At 31.5% G+C, this 19,649-nt stretch overlaps 3 protein-coding genes across 5 annotated transcripts; 2 read left to right on the top strand and 1 right to left on the bottom strand.

Moving 5' to 3' along the window:
* Positions 1-73: 73 nt before the first annotated feature.
* Positions 74-1,419, top strand: LOC127265186 (uncharacterized). The gene has a single exon (XM_051294896.1). It carries the CDS (start codon positions 74-76, stop codon positions 1,385-1,387), a length of 1,314 nt encoding a protein of 437 aa, XP_051150853.1. The 3' UTR covers positions 1,388-1,419.
* A 1,220-nt stretch (positions 1,420-2,639) lies between these two features.
* LOC127265299 (cyclin-D5-1-like) lies at positions 2,640-5,038 on the bottom strand. Of its 2 annotated transcripts, none has more exons than XM_051295040.1 (5): positions 4,511-4,702; positions 4,329-4,415; positions 3,952-4,246; positions 3,700-3,833; positions 2,640-3,589 (listed from the first exon to the last, which is right to left on the bottom strand). In XM_051295040.1, exons 1-5 carry the CDS (start codon positions 4,577-4,579, stop codon positions 3,419-3,421), a joined length of 756 nt encoding a protein of 251 aa, XP_051150997.1. In that variant the 5' UTR covers positions 4,580-4,702; the 3' UTR covers positions 2,640-3,418. The 2 variants fall into 2 exon arrangements, with proteins under 2 accessions (XP_051150997.1, XP_051150996.1); XM_051295039.1 differs by having other exon boundaries at positions 2,643-3,589; positions 4,557-5,038.
* Positions 5,039-13,885: 8,847 nt separating this feature from the next.
* Positions 13,886-17,728, top strand: LOC127265338 (uncharacterized). 2 transcript variants are annotated; one of them, XM_051295091.1, is made up of 13 exons: positions 13,886-14,257; positions 14,747-14,918; positions 15,261-15,341; positions 15,467-15,549; positions 15,640-15,755; positions 15,841-15,951; positions 16,026-16,135; positions 16,225-16,534; positions 16,851-16,931; positions 17,003-17,053; positions 17,131-17,220; positions 17,307-17,384; positions 17,481-17,728. In XM_051295091.1, the coding sequence occupies exons 1-13, from the start codon at positions 14,248-14,250 to the stop codon at positions 17,523-17,525; spliced, it is 1,338 nt and encodes a 445-aa protein (XP_051151048.1). In that variant the 5' UTR covers positions 13,886-14,247; the 3' UTR covers positions 17,526-17,728. The 2 variants fall into 2 exon arrangements, with proteins under 2 accessions (XP_051151048.1, XP_051151049.1); XM_051295092.1 differs by having other exon boundaries at positions 13,891-14,257; positions 16,854-16,931.
* The last annotated feature ends 1,921 nt before the right edge of the window (positions 17,729-19,649 follow it).

Raw genomic sequence — 19,649 nt, forward strand, 5'->3', positions numbered from 1 at the left:
GTAACCAATTCACATGCACACAATTCATATGCACAATAGTTCAACCTTTCATATCTTATTTTCTCTCAAAACAATGTCAATTTCATCCTTATCTCTGTCCGATTCATCCGACGAAGAGTTGGAAAATATATGTCAATTGGCAGAAACATATGCTCAATTGTATCAAAAAATTGAGCATATCAACAATGAAGATGAGGGAAGCTCACGGCAACGTCGACGGAGAACATACATAGAGAGGAATCGTGAAGATGGTCATACTCGATTATTCAATGATTATTTTTCTGATAACCCCGTGTATCCAAGTTCTTATTTTCGTCGTAGGTTTCGAATGAGAAAACATGTCTTTCTTCGTATAGTAGATCGCCTCTCCAATGAAATGGAGTTCTTTCAGCAACGGCGTGATGCTACAGGAAGAGATGGATTGTCATCATTACAAAAATGCACAGCAGCAATACGTGTATTGGCATACGGCACAGCTACTGACACTGTTGACGAATATCTTCGTCTTGGAGAGAGCACCACAAGGGCATGTTTGAAGCAATTTGTTGAAGGGATATGTTCTCTATTTGGTGAGGAATACCTACGACGACCAAATTCTACTGATGTACAACGATTATTATTTGTTGCAGAGACACGTGGTTTTCCAGGCATGCTAGGAAGTATTGATTGTATGCACTGGGAATGGAAAAATTGTCCGGCTGCTTGGAAAGGCCAATTCGAACGTGGAGATCATGGCAAACCTACAGTTATATTGGAAGTTGTAGCCTCATACGATCTATGGATTTGGCATGCATTTTTTGGCACACCAGGTACATGCAATGACATTAATGTACTTGATCGATCTCCGGTATTTAACGACGTTTTGAATGGCAGAGCTCCAGAGGTTAATTTTGTTATCAACAACCATCAATATAATATGGGATATTATCTTACTGATGGAATTTACCCTCCGTGGGCAACCTTTGTTCAATCGATTCGTCTCCCTCAAGGTTATAAAGCACAATTATTTGCGCAACATCAAGAAGCGGTTCGAAAAGATGTGGAACGTGCTTTTGGTGTATTACAAGCTCGGTTTGCCTTCATTAAAACTCCATCACTTATTTGGGATATTAATTTACTAGGTAAAATAATGAGAGCATGCATCATATTACATAATATGATTGTAGAAGATGAAAGGGACAGTTATGTGCATTATTACGATACATCTCAATATGATCAAGTGGAGACAAATGATAACTCGAATTGGTCATACAACAATACGAGACATGCAACTATGGATCAATACCTACGGAACAGAATGCGACTCCGAGCTAGAGAAACACACCACCAGCTCAAAGCGGATTTAGTTGAACACATTTGGGAGAAATTTGGTCAATCGACTAATTAATTTATTTGAAAAATATATTGTAATATTATGTATTTTTTATTTAAATTTAAGTTTGAATTTTTAATTAGTATGTGGGTGTGGAATTATTATTTTTATTTATTTTATTTATTTATGCTAAATAATTATTTTATTTTAATTAAATATTATAAGAATAAAATATAATGAAAAAATATAAGTTTATTTTATAAATAGATAAAATATTTAATGAGGTGGAAAAAGTAAAGATTTTAAAGGGTTCGAAAATATAGTTGGAGTTCTTCGTGACGTGGCGGAGAGAGAAACTGACGTGGCACAGGAGAGAGAATGAGAAGAAACCCTGGATGGGTTTCTGTGTTGTGGATGGCCTTACGGGACCTCAAAAGTATTTATTTTAAAAGTAATCATATACTAATATCAAAATACTTTTAATTTTTATATAAATTAAAAATATATCATTACAATTAATTTATATATAAAGTACAAATGGAAATAATATCAAAACTATTTTGCACACTTCTACTAACCAATCAAATATTCTCTCCATCTCATTCGAATGTATCTATTTGGAGTTTTGTTGTGATTAAAAAATAATAATATTTTATTAGTTAGTAAAAATGTGTAAGATATTTTAACACTTTTGTCCTTTGACATTATGTATAAAGTGATTATACATATAATGATATATTTGTAATTTAAATAAAAGTTAAAAAGCTTGGTATACTAAAATAAAAAAGCTTATACTTTTTAAGTGGAACAAAAAAATTATAGAAATGATACTTTGAATTAAAATGAAAAAATATTATTATTTTTTATTATATTAAAAAATTTAAATGGGTGATTTGTAATAACTCTCCCTCTCTCTCCCAGTATTGTTGAATTTTTTATTTTTTATTTTTTAAAGGGTGTGTTTTTTTGATTAGTTTGGCAAAAAGTGTTAAATTTGAAATAAAGAGACACACGCAAAGACTCTGTTGATTTGTAGTAACTCTCTCTCTCTTCGTATATTCTTACATGGTACATCTACTATCTATAAATACAAACTCTCGGATCCGCAGCCGCTACCCGACCGCAAACGGTTCGACAGACAAGTCACACTAGATGAACTATATGTGGTACGCGACCTGAGGCGTTGGGAGTTTAAACCCATGACAGACTATTTTTATGTATCTTTGTATATAATTAATATTAGCATTTGATAATGCATTATGTATTATTAACTTTAAGTTGATTTATCAATTTGTAATAAATAAATATATACAAACAGTGAAGCACATGGTACAAACTGTGGTCGGCACACATATATATATATATATACAAAAACATGGTGAGGAGCCTTTGATCAAAGGCCACAACAAGTCCCCCACCTCAAAATTAAAGTGCATATTCAAGAATATTAAAAAGGGCAAAAAAAAAAAAAAAAAATCCAATCTTTTGCAAACTTTTGTGATGGGCAAACTGCAGCAAACAATGTTGTATCAAATCAAGAAACAGCTTCCTCAAACCCCTATTGGATGGAATTCAATCTCCCCACTAAAAAGCTAACCAAAAAAACAATAAAAGGCATCATCCCCTTTATAAAAAAATCTAGGGCTGCATCACATATGCATATGGATGATGATAGACATCTTTGTAAAACAGAAACCCTGTGAAAGAAAAGTTAAAAAAAGAGAGACAATAATGTCAATGAAATAATCAAAGAAATGGGATGGGACAAATGTGTGAAGAAGACAATAGATATGGTTAACTGTGTGAAAGTCATATCTATGTGGTCTCCCTCCCTCCCTGTCCACACCACACCACACCATATGAGCTGTGTTTGTTGTGTTTTCTACTAGCTTCTTTTTTAGGGCCAACTTTTATTTTCTTTTTTTCCTTTATTTCTTCTTGTTGCTTTTCTCCAAACATGTCCTCTTCCCCCCTGCCTCCTACTACCCAACCCAACCCAATCATCTTGAAATCTTATTATGTACAATATCCCAAAGATGGATCATTAGCATACTCACAAAGTAATCCTTCACCAAAATTTAATTGACCTGCTCTGTCTGTCTGAATTCAGGGCTTCCCCTTTTTCTCAGGCACATCACCTTTGTCCAGCATTTGCCTCTTCCTTTTGGCTGTGTCCATGGAGGTAACTGAAGAAGTTTCATTAGGGTCAACTCTATTTAGATCATGAGATTCAATGCCCATTTCCATGAATTGGTAGTAGCAAGAAAGGATGTCTTCCTGTAATTAGAAAAATAAAAAGAAACCCACTCTCCATTAGGGAAAAGAACTATTTGCTATTATTCATCACGGTGAAACTCAACATTTTTGGGGGAAAAGAAAAGCCTCACAGATTGAAAAGAACCACTTGAAGTCAAGGAGCTGATTTTCAATTGCAGCGCATCTCTTGTCAAATCTCTATCTAACACTGCTAATGTAGCTGCTGCTGCTATCACAGATGGTCTGTGAGACATTATTTCCACATCTACAATGTCAAATTACACCAATCAAGCACATATATGTGTGTATTCAATCTTTCTTTAATTACAAGATCATTAAACTGACTGTGAGTGAAATTGTGGTATAAGTGGTTAAAGATTTACCTCTCACTGCACTCATAATGATTCCCACTGTTTTTTCAGCATGATTTCTTGGTGAAAACTTATCACTGAACTTTCTCCCGAAGAACTGAATGAAAGCAAAGGGAGAAATCAATCCCATTCTCCATTCCAATGTTGCCAACACCAAAAGCTCCATTCTCAGTATCACAGTGCACTCGAAATTGTAATCCTCCGAGCATAAGTGTGACAACCCTGGTGGTGCTGCAGTTTCTTCATACTTTGCAGCCAATGAAAGGCAAGCCATTGCCAGCAGCCTCACTGCCCAAGACTTCCCTTCCTGCATTCATCGAACTTTTCAAGAGACCAAACCACACATTGCAATGGAAATAAGATATCATTGGAAGGCAAAATAGACTCACGGCAATAGATCTTTTGGAAAGAAATCTATCGAGATATGTGACGGATGCATAAGCAGTTTGGATTCTGTACCCCAAATGTTCCCTTGTCTGCGTCAAAACGATGAACAATTATTTTCACTCAGTGATTTTTATAACTCAGATGAGGCAAAACAACAAACACATTCAGGGCATTTCTAACTCACACACATCAAATTCCAGAAATAAACCGAAATGGATTCGAGAACAAACTCTGAGGATATACTGGATTGCATCCAAACGAGCCCTAACAATCCACAGATTCTGCTGCAACTGCAAGACCTCCTTCAATTGCAATCTGCTTTCACCTTCAAGCAGCATCTGCACATACGCTTCCACCTCCCCCTCCTCCTCCTCCTCCTCACACGATTCTTCTCCCAAGGCAAATTCTTCCGCTCCTCCTCCGTCTTCATCCACTAAATCGGATGCATTTTCTTCGCACCATAGCTGCTTCGTGGGAGAGCGTACAAGTCGAGAATTTAACATCTCTCCGGTATCACTGGCTCAAGTTTTCTGCATCCAAATTACAATTACGTAATTAACACGTGATGAGCAAAGAAGTGAGAACTGATTCTATCCCATACTCCTCCATGGCCATGGGTGGTTCTGTTCTGGACTTCTGGTGGAAGGGAGGGGAGGGAGGGACAGAGGTTTGCTGGAGGTGCAGGATGGTATGGCATGGAGGGAGTTGGTATTTTATAAGTCAAAGTGAAAAAGGAGGAGTTGGTACTTCTGCTCTGTGACTGTGACTGTGACTGTGCTCACTGTCTTCTATATTTTTCATCCAATAATATTACAACACGTGGATGAGCTATATGCTTACCATCATACTTTCTTTTCATATAATTTTTTTTTTTTTTTTTTAATTTGGCGAAGAATATACTACCTTCGTCTCAAACACCGTGTAATATTTGTATTTGATACAACAATTTAGGTAAAGAGTATTAAGTATGTTACTGAGATAATTTGGATATTAAGTGATGTGACTAGAGAGATAAATAATTATTATTTTTTTTTTTGAGTGATGTGATGAGATAAAAGTGAAGTGTATATTAATATATGTATAAAAATATTATTAATTATTTTTAAATTTACAAATGTTGCGTAAAGTTTGGGACAAACAAAAAAGAAATATTGCAGGTATTTGAGATTGACTATTTTTCTATTTTTATTGATTATAGAATAAATGTATTATTTTCTAATTTAATAATTATATTACTCACTCCGTCTCAAAAGTATAGTTTTATTCTGTTGGGCACAAATCGGTAAAAAGTAAGAGTAAATAACTTTTTTGCCTTTGTAAATATATTGTGTAAAAAATAGTGACAATTGTGTAATAATAATGAAAAATATGAATAGTTTTACGGTGATATAATTATTTATGAAAATAAGATTATTATTTTGAGACGGACAAAAATGGTAAACAAGACTATTGTATTGATAAAAATAATAAATGCTTTTTTAATTTACAATATGTTACACAAATGTTATTACTTTTATATTATATCGTACTAATAAAAGCAATTTTATCTTTTTTTTTCTTTCTTTTTTTTACTACAAATTAATATAATATTATCTCCGTCCACCGTCAATAATCTTTGAATAGTATTTTATAATACTAATGTAATAATTTGTAAAAAAAAAATTATACAAATATAAAGTTACTTTTAATATTAAAAGCAATGGCTTGCAAACGAATGAACTAGCAGTGGACAGAAGTATTACTAATCTTAAAAAAATCTACCTACAAAAAAACTCTTATTGTCGGACATAAATAACATATATATATATATATATTTTTGATAAAAGTATATTATTAATTTTTGATAAAATATTATGTTAAAATATTATTTAACTCAAATTTAAAACTAAAACCAAATAAACTTTAATTATATTTATATTATTATATAAAAGTTCTAAACCAATTATATAATATCCATTTTAGTGTTTACATATTTTATTTTTGCATTAAAATACTATTATATTTTAAATTTTTTAGTTGAATATTATGACATAAATAGTTCGGACAAGAAAAGTATGTCTTTTTAGTTAAAAGTATCATTTTTTGTATTTTCGTTCATCTTATTTTTAAATATATTTTTTATTTTAACAAAAATAATTGTATATTAATATTAAAATTTTTTTAACTTTTACTTAAATTATAAATATATTAGTATATGTACAATTACTTTATAGGTATTATTAAATGACAAAAATATCAAAAGTTTTTAAGTATTTTTATTAATATTATTACTCTCTCCTCTCACGGAAATTGAACCATTTGATTAGAGATATTGTATTTAAGGTAATGATGTTTAATTAGTTAATAATAATTAGTAATGATATTATTATATTATTTTTTATAATTAATACTATTTATATTTTTAAAGTAAAAGTTAATATATATGATTTAAAAAAATTAAAATATATGTTTAAATATTTAAAAATTATATAGCAATTAAAAAATATATGCAATATGGATATCATGTTATAGAGAATAAAATTTTCTATAATACAAGTAAATAAAAAAATATTTTTGTTTATTTATAATTAACATAAATTAATTTTATAAAAGATGTGTAGTTTTAAATATATATAAAAATATTTTTTTGAGGAGAGAAATGCAGAAATAAAGGAGTTTTGAGTGGTCCTACATCGTTTATGATGTTGTATGTTATGTAGTCAATTAAATTGATTTATATTTGTTAAATATATTTTAATTTAATAATTTTTACCAAAAATAAAAAGATGTCAATTGTTACAGGATATACAAAAATAAAAATAATGTCAATTGCAGTGGAACGGAGATAATATTTTTTAATATACTGTTAAATATTACTCCCTCGGTCCCACGTAATATGGGTGTATTACTGTAGACACGAGAATTTAGGCAAAATATAATTAATAAGTAATTAAGAAGTGTATTAATAAAAATAATTATTATTTAGTAAAAATAATTATAGATTAAGATTAAGATAAGTAAATAGTTAAATTAAAATTAAGAAAATTATAAAATTTAAAATATAAAATGCGATTAAAGTGTATAATTATATTTTCAAAGATAGAAAAGACAAATTATATGAGACAGATAAAAAATAGAAATTATGAAAAAATTATATGGAACGGAGGAATAAAAACGACCCTTTTGTTTGGAGCGGACTAATACTTTTATATTTTAAGCATTGTATGCACTTATTTTTCAACTACACATACTATTACACGTCGCAAGATCCAATGTCCCATTTTGTTAATTCTTTATTTTTTATTATTATTATTTTTAATATTTTTAAGGAAAAGAATTGTTGATTCGTTAATTAAATATAATGTGTATCAAATTCAAATTAATTATTGTAAGTCAGTCAGACAGTCAAGTCAGTCAGTCAGTCAAATGTGTAATGATATTGGTGATGGCTTATTTTTGTCTTTGTTAGATCAGAAGAAATTCCAATATAATTAATCAATCCTATCGATTTAATTATTTAATTTAGGGTAAACATAATTAAATTAAATGAATTAAATTAAATGAACTCAGTACAACACTACTTCAGCTACTGGTCACAGACTGTCCACTGATTAATCTCCCTAATTTTAATTAATAAAAGTACAAATGATATATGGATGAATTCATAATTTTTATTTAAATTTTTTGGGAAACATTTCAATATAATTTAGTAGTAAAATATATATATATATATATATAGATGGATCAAATCTAGGATCTCTTACAATTAATACAATGTTGCAATTTGGCCAAGATTAGTTGTAATTTATTGAAATAGTTGTGGAACTTTCATTCTGATTTTATGGTCAACTTAAATTATGTTTTATTTAGAAGACTAAATTGACATTTTGACATTAACCGGTAGTTACATCTTGCATTTGAATAATTTATGAAGTATTAATTTAAATAATATTTTGATTTGATATTTTATAAAAATAAATAATATATATATATTTTAGAATTATCCAAATTAAATAATATTGATAAAATATTATATAAATATATTAAAATGTACGTAAATATAATAATATATATGTTACGAAAATTTCAGTAAATCAAGATGAGCCAAACAAGGACACAAGAATTTGGTAACGCAATGATCTACGTCTGGGGACGCTGTCAAGCCATGAATTTTACTATAAAGTACGCAGACATATGTTAAATTGAGAATACATTGATTTTTATAGGTTGAGCCTATGCCAATAACATCCAAATCATATCTCTAAAATCTAAAATATAATATTTAAATCATATCCCTAGATTTTAGGATATAATCAGACTTTATATCTTAACAATCTCCCACTTGAAGACTGATTTCATCTTCCACTTCAACATTTTACTTCATATGCAATGACAGCGTCAAACCTCCTTCTTCACTCATCGAGGCCACTTGAGGTTGAACACAACCTTAATTCATCTAAGGTCACAATCTTAGATTGTCTTTCAGGATTGCTCATTAATCGGCTCACTACTCCCACTGCACGTGCTTTCCACTTAAGGAAATATACTCATACCTCCCTTGTAACGTCGTCAATGACCGCGGTGTAGTACTGTGAGCTTCCAAGGTCGATACAAAAGTTGGTTCCCGCAGATCCGTATTAACCAACTCCAACTTTTCATTTTCAGGTCTCTCACACCCTTTAAGAATGTCACCTTTTGTTGCTTCCCAAAGACACAGTCCTCGCATACTCCAATATCGACAAACTTGAGACCTGACAATCTTCCCTTTGAAATGAGTTCCCCTATCCCCTTCTCGTTCATGTGTCCGAGACGAGAATACCATAAATTTGTGTTACTATTTATGGCCACAGAACTGATTCCGTCTTGCATGGTTTTCGTCATGTAAAGAGTTCTATCTCTTCTCCCATGGGCCACCACAATGGATCCTTAGGTTATCTTCCACGACTTAATTTAAAAAACTGTCGAGTAATCTGCCTCATCCAATTGTTCAACGGAATAGACCCGGGACATGGCTCACGTCATTCAGTCTCCACTCCCCACCATTTGTGTTTTGATTCGAACCATACATTTACCTACAATTTTCAGTGTTTCATCATCTTCAAGATAGACAACACCAAAATTACATGTGGTTTAGGATTCCATAATTTCCGAATCACTGCATGAGTGGAATGACGCTCGTGAGACCAAGATTCATGACTCCATTGGACTGCTGACGCTCAGAATCAGCACATTGGATATCTCCTCCACTGCGTTTGCCGAACCCTGATCCTTCTCCGGAGCCCGCACTCATTTCAAGTGCCCCTTGAAGTTCCAACATACCACCTAACTTGCATCTTCCTTGTCCTTGTTATTCGGCTTCAACTTTGACTATTCTTGATCTTCACCATTTCCCTTTGCCTCATATCTAAATTCAGTCGAGACATTCTCTCAAATGGTTCATTGAACCACACTCATCGTCTTCCTGTCAATCTTCTTGTATCCGACTTCATCCATGTCTTCGGGTTTTTCCTTCCCGCCTCTAGATCTTTACCATACAGGTAATATTCTATTGGCATATTCTAGAAACCGAAGTTCATCCCATCGAATACCTTGACAGCACGACGATCACCCATTTTGACTCCCACAAACAAACCTAAGGTTCACTTGATATGAGAGCACATCGGATATCTCCTCCGCTGCGTTTACTGAAATCCTTATCCTTCACTGCCCACCTTGCACCGCCTATCACAAAGGGACCCGATGTCTGACATACCACAACTATCGGGACCGACCTAATACCGTTAGGAGACTTTTGACACAAGGCACCTCCGCAGGTCATAAGGGATTCCTATAGCCACAATCAGTATCCAATGCCTCCCAATCCACCTTACCAACGAATCAGACTCTGATACCACTTGTTACGAAAATTCCAGAAAATCAAGATGAGGCAAACAAGGACACAAGAAAACAAGAATTTGGTAACCCAGTTCGATCACAATGATCTACGTCTGGGGGCGCTGTCAAGCCAGGAATTTTACTATAAAGTACGCAGGCACATGTTAAAGTGATAATACATGGATATTTATAGGCTAAGCCTATGTCAATAATATCTAAATCATATCTCTAAAATTTAGAATATAATATTTAAATCATATTCCTAGATTTTATGATATAATCAGGCTTCATATCGCAACAATATATTTACATATAGATAAAGTGATTGTATATATATAAGACTGTGTGTGTTTTTTAGTTTTATTTAAAGCAAATCATACTAGACACGGATTATATGTAATAAATAAGATCTGAATGTGTAGAGATTTGAACATATAATTTTACGGTCACAAATTTATTCTACGTAAATAGGTCATCCGTTCCTACCAATATGTGTTCAAATTTGAGAAAGATATGTTGAAAGAAATTGTATAATCTCTAATTTGAATAAAATGAATGTCTATAAAGACCAGGGCTGTCTTCGACTTTTTGAGGGCCCTGAGTAAAAACAATATGTAGGCTCTACATGTAATTAAATGAATTTTTAAAATAATATCATCCACAATTTTATTGCTAACATATTAGTCATTTCAGAATTTAAACTCAATTTATTGGATCAAAAATATTAAATATAACATCAGAATCATTATCAAAATCAGCAGTACAATCATCAACGTCAATATTTTCAATTTCATTATTATTAGCATTATCAGCAATATCAACATTTTCAACCTCAATATCATCACCAACATAATCATCAATAAAATTTTCATTATTTTCAATATTCAAATTATTTTCGACATTCAATTGTTTCTCTTATAATAAATTTATTAATTGCTCCACTCTGATATTGAATTAGTTCATCAATTCTTTTTTTCTTTTTGGGTTTTTCATATTCCAACTCATACTTTTTTTAGGCATAATTTATTATATTATTTGTAAATTGTAAAAAATAAGGAGTAATAAAACCTAGATTGAAATCCTCTCCACCTGCATTGGACAGAGCGCAGCTGGCGAAGGCAGCCGAATGTGTCGCCTTTCCTGCAATCCATAAACCATAATCCAACGATTTATCAAAAAAACTGAATTGAAAAAATAATAAAATTACTATATTAGAATTAATAGATAAGAGAATTAAAATTATTAAATTAATTCATAAAAAAAAAAAAAAGGCACAGTGTGTCTCATGTTTGTTTATGTTCTTGAACAGAATGAGAAAAGAAAGAAAATGGAGGAGGATTGTTTGTCTATCTATGTTGAATTGAGGGAGAAAAGAAGAAGGAGAAGATGCAGGGGGATTGTTTGTCTATCTATGTCGTTGAATTGAGGGAGAAAAAAAGAAGGAGAGGGAGAAGATTGTCTGTCTGTCTATGTCGCTGAACCAGGGAAAAAAAGAAGAAGAGAGAGGAGGATTGTCTGTCAATCTTTTTATGTCGCTGAACCGAGGGAGAAAAAAAGAAGAAGAGCGAGGGACTGTGAACGCTGGCTGGTTGGAGGGAGAAATAGAGAGAAGAGACTGTGGGATTGTGAAGGCGACGATTGAATTTGAGATTAGGGTTTAAAAAATAATTTTAAAATTATAATTAAGTTAGATAATTATGGAAAAGAAAAAATATAATTTAAAATTTAAAATTTAATTTTGAAATTTAATATATCTAATAATAATATATTACTATTTTAAAATATAGGCCCTTTCTTATAATTGGGCCATGAACGATCGCTCACTGTGCTCCTGCTAATAGCCGCCTCTGACAAAGACATTCAATAAGATGATTAGTCACCAACTTGGGGTGCTTTTGGTTAGTAATTAATTTTTGAGTTGGAAGTTTGATTAGAATTGATTTATTTAATTAATAATATTTGATATATAATGTAATATACATAATATTACATTTGTCGTTATTGTGATTAATATTAAAAATATCATTATATTTATATAATTTACTTTATAAATATAATTGTGTTTGTATTATAAGATACTAATAGAAATATTTTTGTTCTTTTATGTTGATTTAATGGTCTTTTGTGTTATTATACTTAACATTAAAAAAATATCATTGTATTTGTATAATTTACTTCACACATGTCAATTGTATGTATTCTAAGATATTGTAAGTTTGTTTGAAGAATTTGTGTTGGATTTTTATTATTCACACAAAAATTTTTCCTCAAACATATCAAATCAAACACCTATTTTTTATTTTTTATATTATATTAAAAATTAATTTTTTCAAAACATCACATCAATACATATTTATATCACATCATACAATTATTCAAATTCAAATTTTTTACTATTATAATTTCAGTACAATTTACAGTTTGCCTTTTATTATTATTATTATTATTATTATTATGATTATTTGATTAATTAATTTTTAAAAATATAGAGGTGGGGTGGGGTGGGGTGGGGATTCCCAAAGTTTTGACTGGGTGGGCGAGTGTACATTACATCTAAAGTTAGTTTAGTTTAGTTTAATTTTGTCTTAAAAATCATACACTGTCACTACACTGCGCATACTGCTGCTTCTCACATGATGCCCTTGTCGCCTAACCCTAACTATGTACTATATAATTACTTTTATTTAAACTTTTTTTTTAAAAAAAAAATATACAATATATAGTTTTTAATAAAATATATTATTATTTGTTAAATATTCTATCAAAATAATATTCTATAAATTTAAACTATTCAAACTACTGTTATATATAAACTCAAAACAAACAAACCATCCGACCTTATTAATTTATACTTGGTCCTAATTTACATGCATTGTTACTACTCGAGTACCTATGCATATAACTAATTAATTGATTTTAATTAATATTTCTTTTTAATTTCATTTGTTAATACAAGTATTATAATGCATGTATCTTAATTTAAATCTATAAAATACCTTATATGGATTCCATAATATAATTTATCATTATGTTAATTGTTGCTGGAAAATTGAAGTATAGAATTATTATTTCATGGGTATTAGGATGAACATAAGTGGGCCTAAATTTGGCCCATAACTTGTGGGCTTTAACACAACAACTTAGGATATGGGCTAGAATAAATAAATAATAATAATAATAATAAAATTAAATGTCACGCCTCCTTGTATATATTAAAAAAAATAAAAATAATTAGATTGTAGGACACGCTTTATTGATCACCTTAAAGTCGTCGTGTTGAGCTCCAACACGCTTTCATTCAACGTGACGATTTGACCACCCGACACATGCCACGTCATCCGCCTTTCAAAGCACGTGCCGTATATCAAGTGGGACCTACTATAGAAACAAATGGCTAGGATCATGCCACGTAATCGACCTCACAGTAGTAATCCTGTTCCCTCCCGTATACTTGACGAATATTCCTGGCCGATGATTCTATCCTTCGCGTTCTGGGATATAGATACGAATTTCGTGGCTGTTAGTCGCTAAGGCCGTGTTTGGACAACAAATTTTGCAAATCTTTAATAAATTTCTACCCAATTTTGTTTCAATATATTTATTTTATTTTCAATAAAGCATAAAATTGATTTGAATTCCAAAAAATCTACACGTTTATTAGAATTCTTTTTTTAAAGCACCGATAAATAGAAAATTGTGAGTCACGAAATTTGATTTTAGAAACAAACAAGGCCTTAATTGATCGGCAAGGAGCGGCGTGGTTATATTGCCCTATTGGATTCTTGCAATCGCTGAGTTCCATTTATTTCCTTCCGGAGATTTCTACCGCGACAAAAGGCCATCTCTCGCCGATTTACTCCAAAATCATTTTCATGGATGCGTCGTTTGTCGATTCAATTAAGGAGTTGTTGTTGCGCTCGCCCTTCGATTCGATTCAAGATTCCCCTTTTTCAATTGTTTGTTTTCATCGTGCCGATTTTACTCGTAGTTGTGTCCGTTTTTGCTAACCTAGTTTCGGTAGATTACAGAAATTAAAGGGTTCAGATTCGGATCCGAGCTTCCTTCAAGATGGGTAGAAGTAAGTTTTTTCTTTAATTGCTGTTGTTGGTGCGCAGCTTGTGTTTCGTTGCCGGGGTTGGATTTGGAGGGCTATATGTTATTTCTTCGCTGTTTTAGGGATTCCTTGTATTGTCGTTAATTGGGGGAAGGATTAATTTTAGGGCTTTAATTGCGATGATTGGGTTTGAGTTTGCTTTGGTCAAGTTAAAGATTATTTGAACTTCTTGTAACTGTCTTGAACTGAATTTTGTATGTTTGGAAGTGGATTCATTTAATGTTATTTTGGTTTATTGCCTGTGTTCGAAACCCCCTTTGGCTCAACTTTGGTAACACGTTTCATTGAAGATCATCTTAAATGTTAGCATTCTGCAGATATGGCAACCCTTTATTAATTTGTTAGAGGGTGGGCGTTGTTATACTGTTATTGTTCTTGCTAGATTGATAATGGTTTCATACATGTCAACAAGTCGAAATCTGATTCAATTGGCTTTAATTGTTGGGATTTCAGGAAGTTCTCAGAAGAAAAATGCTGCAATGCTTGATAGTGATGATACTGATAGTCTGAGCTCGTCTTCGTCATCTCTGCGGCTTGATAACATGGCAGAGCTTAGCATCCAGGAGATGCAAGTGGAAAAAGACTCCTTGCTTGATCAATGGTTGGATGCTTTGTTTGAGAAAAGGTTAATTTTGCCAATTCCATAATCGTTGTACATATACATCTTTGTTGAACGTTCAAGCTTTTGATCCATAATTGCATTGTACTAAGCAAGAATGCCGATGTTTCTAGTTTCCTGCTTGTTCTAAATTTTGTCCTCAAGTAGTTATTTGCTAATTTTTGTTATCTACTATCATAGGAATTTATGAAGGGTAAAAAAGATAAAAATAAATTTGAAGTGTTAAAGATAACGAACAATGAGGAAGTTGTGTAGATTTTTATATTTAATAAGATAAAGAAGATAGAAATTTTGTTGAGTTTCACCTATACGTTGTGTTGATGAATATATTTCTATTACTGTATGCAGAGGATCTACCAGGGAGAAGGCTTTGGCATCAATTATTGATGCATTTAATAGCAGCTTGCAGTATGAGTTTATTGAAAAAAAGTATGTGCTTTTGTTTCTACTGCTTTATTCTGCGATTTTTATTTCTTTCCTTTTTCTTTTTGTTATATATAGTTATAGGCTAGTCTTAATATAGTCTAACATCAATGACTAATTTCTTGTTATAGATTTGCTACATTGTTGCACCAATGTTTGAATTCAATTAAAAAGGGTTCTGCAAAGGAGGTCGCTCTGGCATCTCATTTGATAGGTTTTCCTCTATTACTCTTTTGTGAATTTCCATCGATACATCAATGCTTAGTATGTTTCCAAGTGTTATATTTTGTATCCTTTTTTATAGGAATTTTGGCTCTGACCACTGGCCCTGGGAGGAATGCAAAAGAAATCTTCGAAGAATCAATCACTCCAATATCAGAGGCTCTTCGAACCCGGCCTGAGGCATCCAAGACATCATCGGTATCTCAAACACTTCTTATTCTGTTTGTATTGTTTATTCCTGCTTATAGCTCCCTCTAAGATATGTAAATTGATATAATCGCAGTTGCTTGAGTGTTTGGCTGTTATTACTTTCGTGGGTGCCGAAGAACCGGAGGAAACAGAAAGATCAATGCAAATAATGTGGCAAGTGGCACACCCAAAATTGGGTACCAATGTATGCACCTTAATTATGTATGATCCCCGCGATATCTAGATTATGTTTTTATGAGAATTTCATTCATTTTCCAGGTAGCTGCTGCTAAACCCTCGCCAGTGTTGATAACTATGGTGGTCTCTGCGTGGTCATTTCTTCTTACCACCGTAAATGGATGGGCACTTAACTCTAGGAATTGGCAAGAGTAAATTCCCTCTCTCTCTCTCTAGATATTAATTTTAGTTGAGTTTTACAGCTTATTAACAGTGCTAAGATGCCTGTGAGTTAATGCAGATCTATATCGTACTTCTCCACGCTGCTGGACAAGGATGACCGGTTGCTGCGCATTGCAGCCGGCGAAGCACTTGCATTAATATTTGAGATAGGAAGCTTGGAGAAGTTCTGTGGAGAACCCAAAGTATCTGGCGAATCCTCCGTTGAAGATGGGAGTGAGAATCGAAAAACAATGCATATACATGGCTTGAAAAATAAAGTCCTCAACAAAGTGCGAGGCCTCTCTGCCGAGGCAGGTGGTAAAGGGTCTGCAAAGAAAGATCTCAATAACCAGAGGAACACTTTCCGCGACATTCTTGATTTTCTGGAGGTAAGACGTATGATGTTATTGGTTTGAATATCACTTAGGGTGTGTTTGTTTGACAGATATTGTAGGATTTTAGCTATTCACTAAAAAAATTTTCCCAAAAACATCAAATCAAATAACTATATTTTAATTTTTTATATTATATTAAAAATCAATTCTACATTCAAAATATTACATTAACACCTATTTATGTCAGATCATACAACTATTTCAATTCAAAATTTTTACTATTCAAATCCCAACTCAAAATTCAAACTCCCAGACAAACACACCCTTAGTCTCCTTTCGGCGGATTGTTGAACTCTATTATTGTGAATAGCAGGACGGTTATGCCCCCGAAATTGCAATGAAAATTGGTGGGGAATCTCTTAGCACTGAAACATGGGCTCAATCGATACAGGTCTTTATTTTTTTTTTACATCTTTTTAACTGTGCTTGGTAACATTGCTCATAATTTTTTACCTGCTGCAGTTAAACTTCTTAAAACATTTCCTTGCTGGAGGATTTGTGAAGCACATGCAGGTGTGTGATTCTCCTCTCTTCCTCTCTCTCTCTCTATATATATTTATGTTTATTTATCTAAATATTGTGTTGTATAGGAGAACCAATTTCTTCAGGATGTATTTGGTTTCACACCGAAGAGGAAGCTTCAAGCAGAGGGTGTGCATCGAATGTCGGGAGGTGAAAAGGTGAGTAGGACATGAATGCAATCGGATGTAGAAATTTCTTCGTATTACTTGTTTTTGAGTATGTTGGTTTGTTCTTTATGCAACAGAGGATGTACAAATCACCGAACTCTGCCATCAACAAGGCGCGGACGCAGTTTCTGAACAAGCAGAGGATGCAATCGCAGGTTTCTTCCCTTTCTTTTTAAATGAAACTATAACTCTGGCTTGGAAAGTGCTTTTATCCTTTTTTTTCGACTTACGAGTGTTTTGCAAATGTGTAGGATAAGAATGCGGGTCACTTTGCAGTTGGATTCGATGACCGGTAAACCAGGAAAGTACCCAATGTTTGTGAGAAATCGATACCAATTATGTGTAATGATTTGGGATTGTGGAAGTGATGTTTAATTCCATAAATGGATTGAAGGGACAAAACATTCATTTATTAAGGTGTGATTATAAACATAAATTATGGGATTGATTGTGGTATGTATTTCCAGTTTTCTTGTCTATCATATCATGTGCATTCTTACAGGTCTACCTTTTCCTCAGAGTTGAGCTTCCATTATCATCTTCCCCGCAGTCTACTGCTTTTTATAATGAGTGCTAATTTTTTGTATAATATATTTTGTAGTTTTTATTATTATTTTTGGGAATTACAATTGAAAAATGATGTTGGGATAACCGAAAGAATGAAACGAAGGCTTTATGTTAAGCTCATATTACAGCCGTTTTCTTCCAATATAGATTTAGGGTGTGTTTGCAACGCTGTTTGTATATATATAATAACTCTTGATATTAGTGTAAAATGAATATTTATATTTTAATTTTAAATTTTTTTTAAATTATTAGTTATTTGAAATTACTATATTTTTATTAAGAAATATGAATATTTTTTATTAAGAATGATGTAAACTATAAAATAATAAAATTTTGGTATATATATTTATTATATTAATTATTGATTAATTTATTATATTTATAGTTTTTAATAAATTTATTCTATTTTATTTAATTTTAATACTATAAAAATAAAATAATACTCCCTCCGTCCATCTACCGCTTACAATGTTTACATATTTCTATTTTGGGACGGTTAATATTTCATTAAATACTCTACTTTTTTCTACAAATACCCTTACTAATAATTAAAACATTATTATAGTTTACAAATAAAATTAATTAATTTAAATTTATAAAAATAAAATTATAATTATAATTTAATAAATAATATATTAAGGGTGTGTTCGGTTGAGAGATTTAGACAAAATCTCACTATTCATCCAAAATTTTTCCCCCAAAAACATCAAATCAAATACCTATATAAAATATATTTATATGTATGTGAAATAAATTTAACATTTGAAGGACAAATAAGGAATAAATAAAATTAAAATTAAAAAGTTCTTTAAAAAACGTTGGGTTATATAGCTTTTCAGAAATTAATTTTTTGGGGCCAATAAGGTATTTCAAAAAGTTTATTTATAAACACCTAAATTAATTTTTTGATGGTCAAACTAACAACTCTTCAATAAACTAAAAACTCTTAAAAACACTGTTTTGTCAAACACCCTCTTAATTTATGCGGGGTGAAGAAATTTCATTTATTTATTATAGATGAAATGGGTGTGTTTGTTTGGGAATTGAATTTTAAATACACTATTATTCCATTTTTTTCTAAAAATATCAAATGAAACATCTATTTTTTAATTTTGATATTATACTAAAAATTAATTATACATTCAAAATATCACATCAATACCTATTTATATCACATCGTACTACTATTCAAATTCAAAATTTTTACTATTGAGATCTCAAACATAAAGTCCATACCTCCAAACAAACACACGCACCCATGTGGCGAATAAAATCCATCTGTTACAATGAGTTCAATGACTGAAGTTTAGTTTGCTCATTTGGCATAGGTTTCTATCTGTTACAATGAGTTCTATGGGTGCTCGAGTAACAATTTCTAACTCACTGAAAGATTTTTATTATTATTATTATTATTATTATTATTATTAACCTAGATATTATTTCTATTATTAAGGAGGATTTGAAATCTTTCATGTCGATCAACTAAATAAATTTTCTCAATTCATTAAACTACATGTGTTAAAATACGCAAATTGCCCGACAAGCCGTCCAACAGCATCGGCTGTGGTTGAAACAAACACGGTTTCGCCTTCTTTCAGAGAGCATATCTAATGAAAATCGAAATAAGCTGTAGTGCTGCCAGGCATATGTGTAAATTGACGTATTAAAGTTATTATTACGAAGCTATAACGACTATATTTTGTATAACAATGCAAGAATCCTTTAAATTATACTGAGTTAAGGTCTGTTAATTTATATTTCTTTAATTTTATTTTATTACTCCTATACATATATATATATATATATATATAGTCTATAGAATATCAAGTTCAATTTTTATTTTTCATAAACGT

This window comes from Andrographis paniculata, unplaced genomic scaffold (assembly GCF_009805555.1).
Source record: "Andrographis paniculata isolate CXL003 unplaced genomic scaffold, ASM980555v1 Contig72END, whole genome shotgun sequence".
Lineage (NCBI taxonomy): Eukaryota > Viridiplantae > Streptophyta > Magnoliopsida > Lamiales > Acanthaceae > Andrographis > Andrographis paniculata.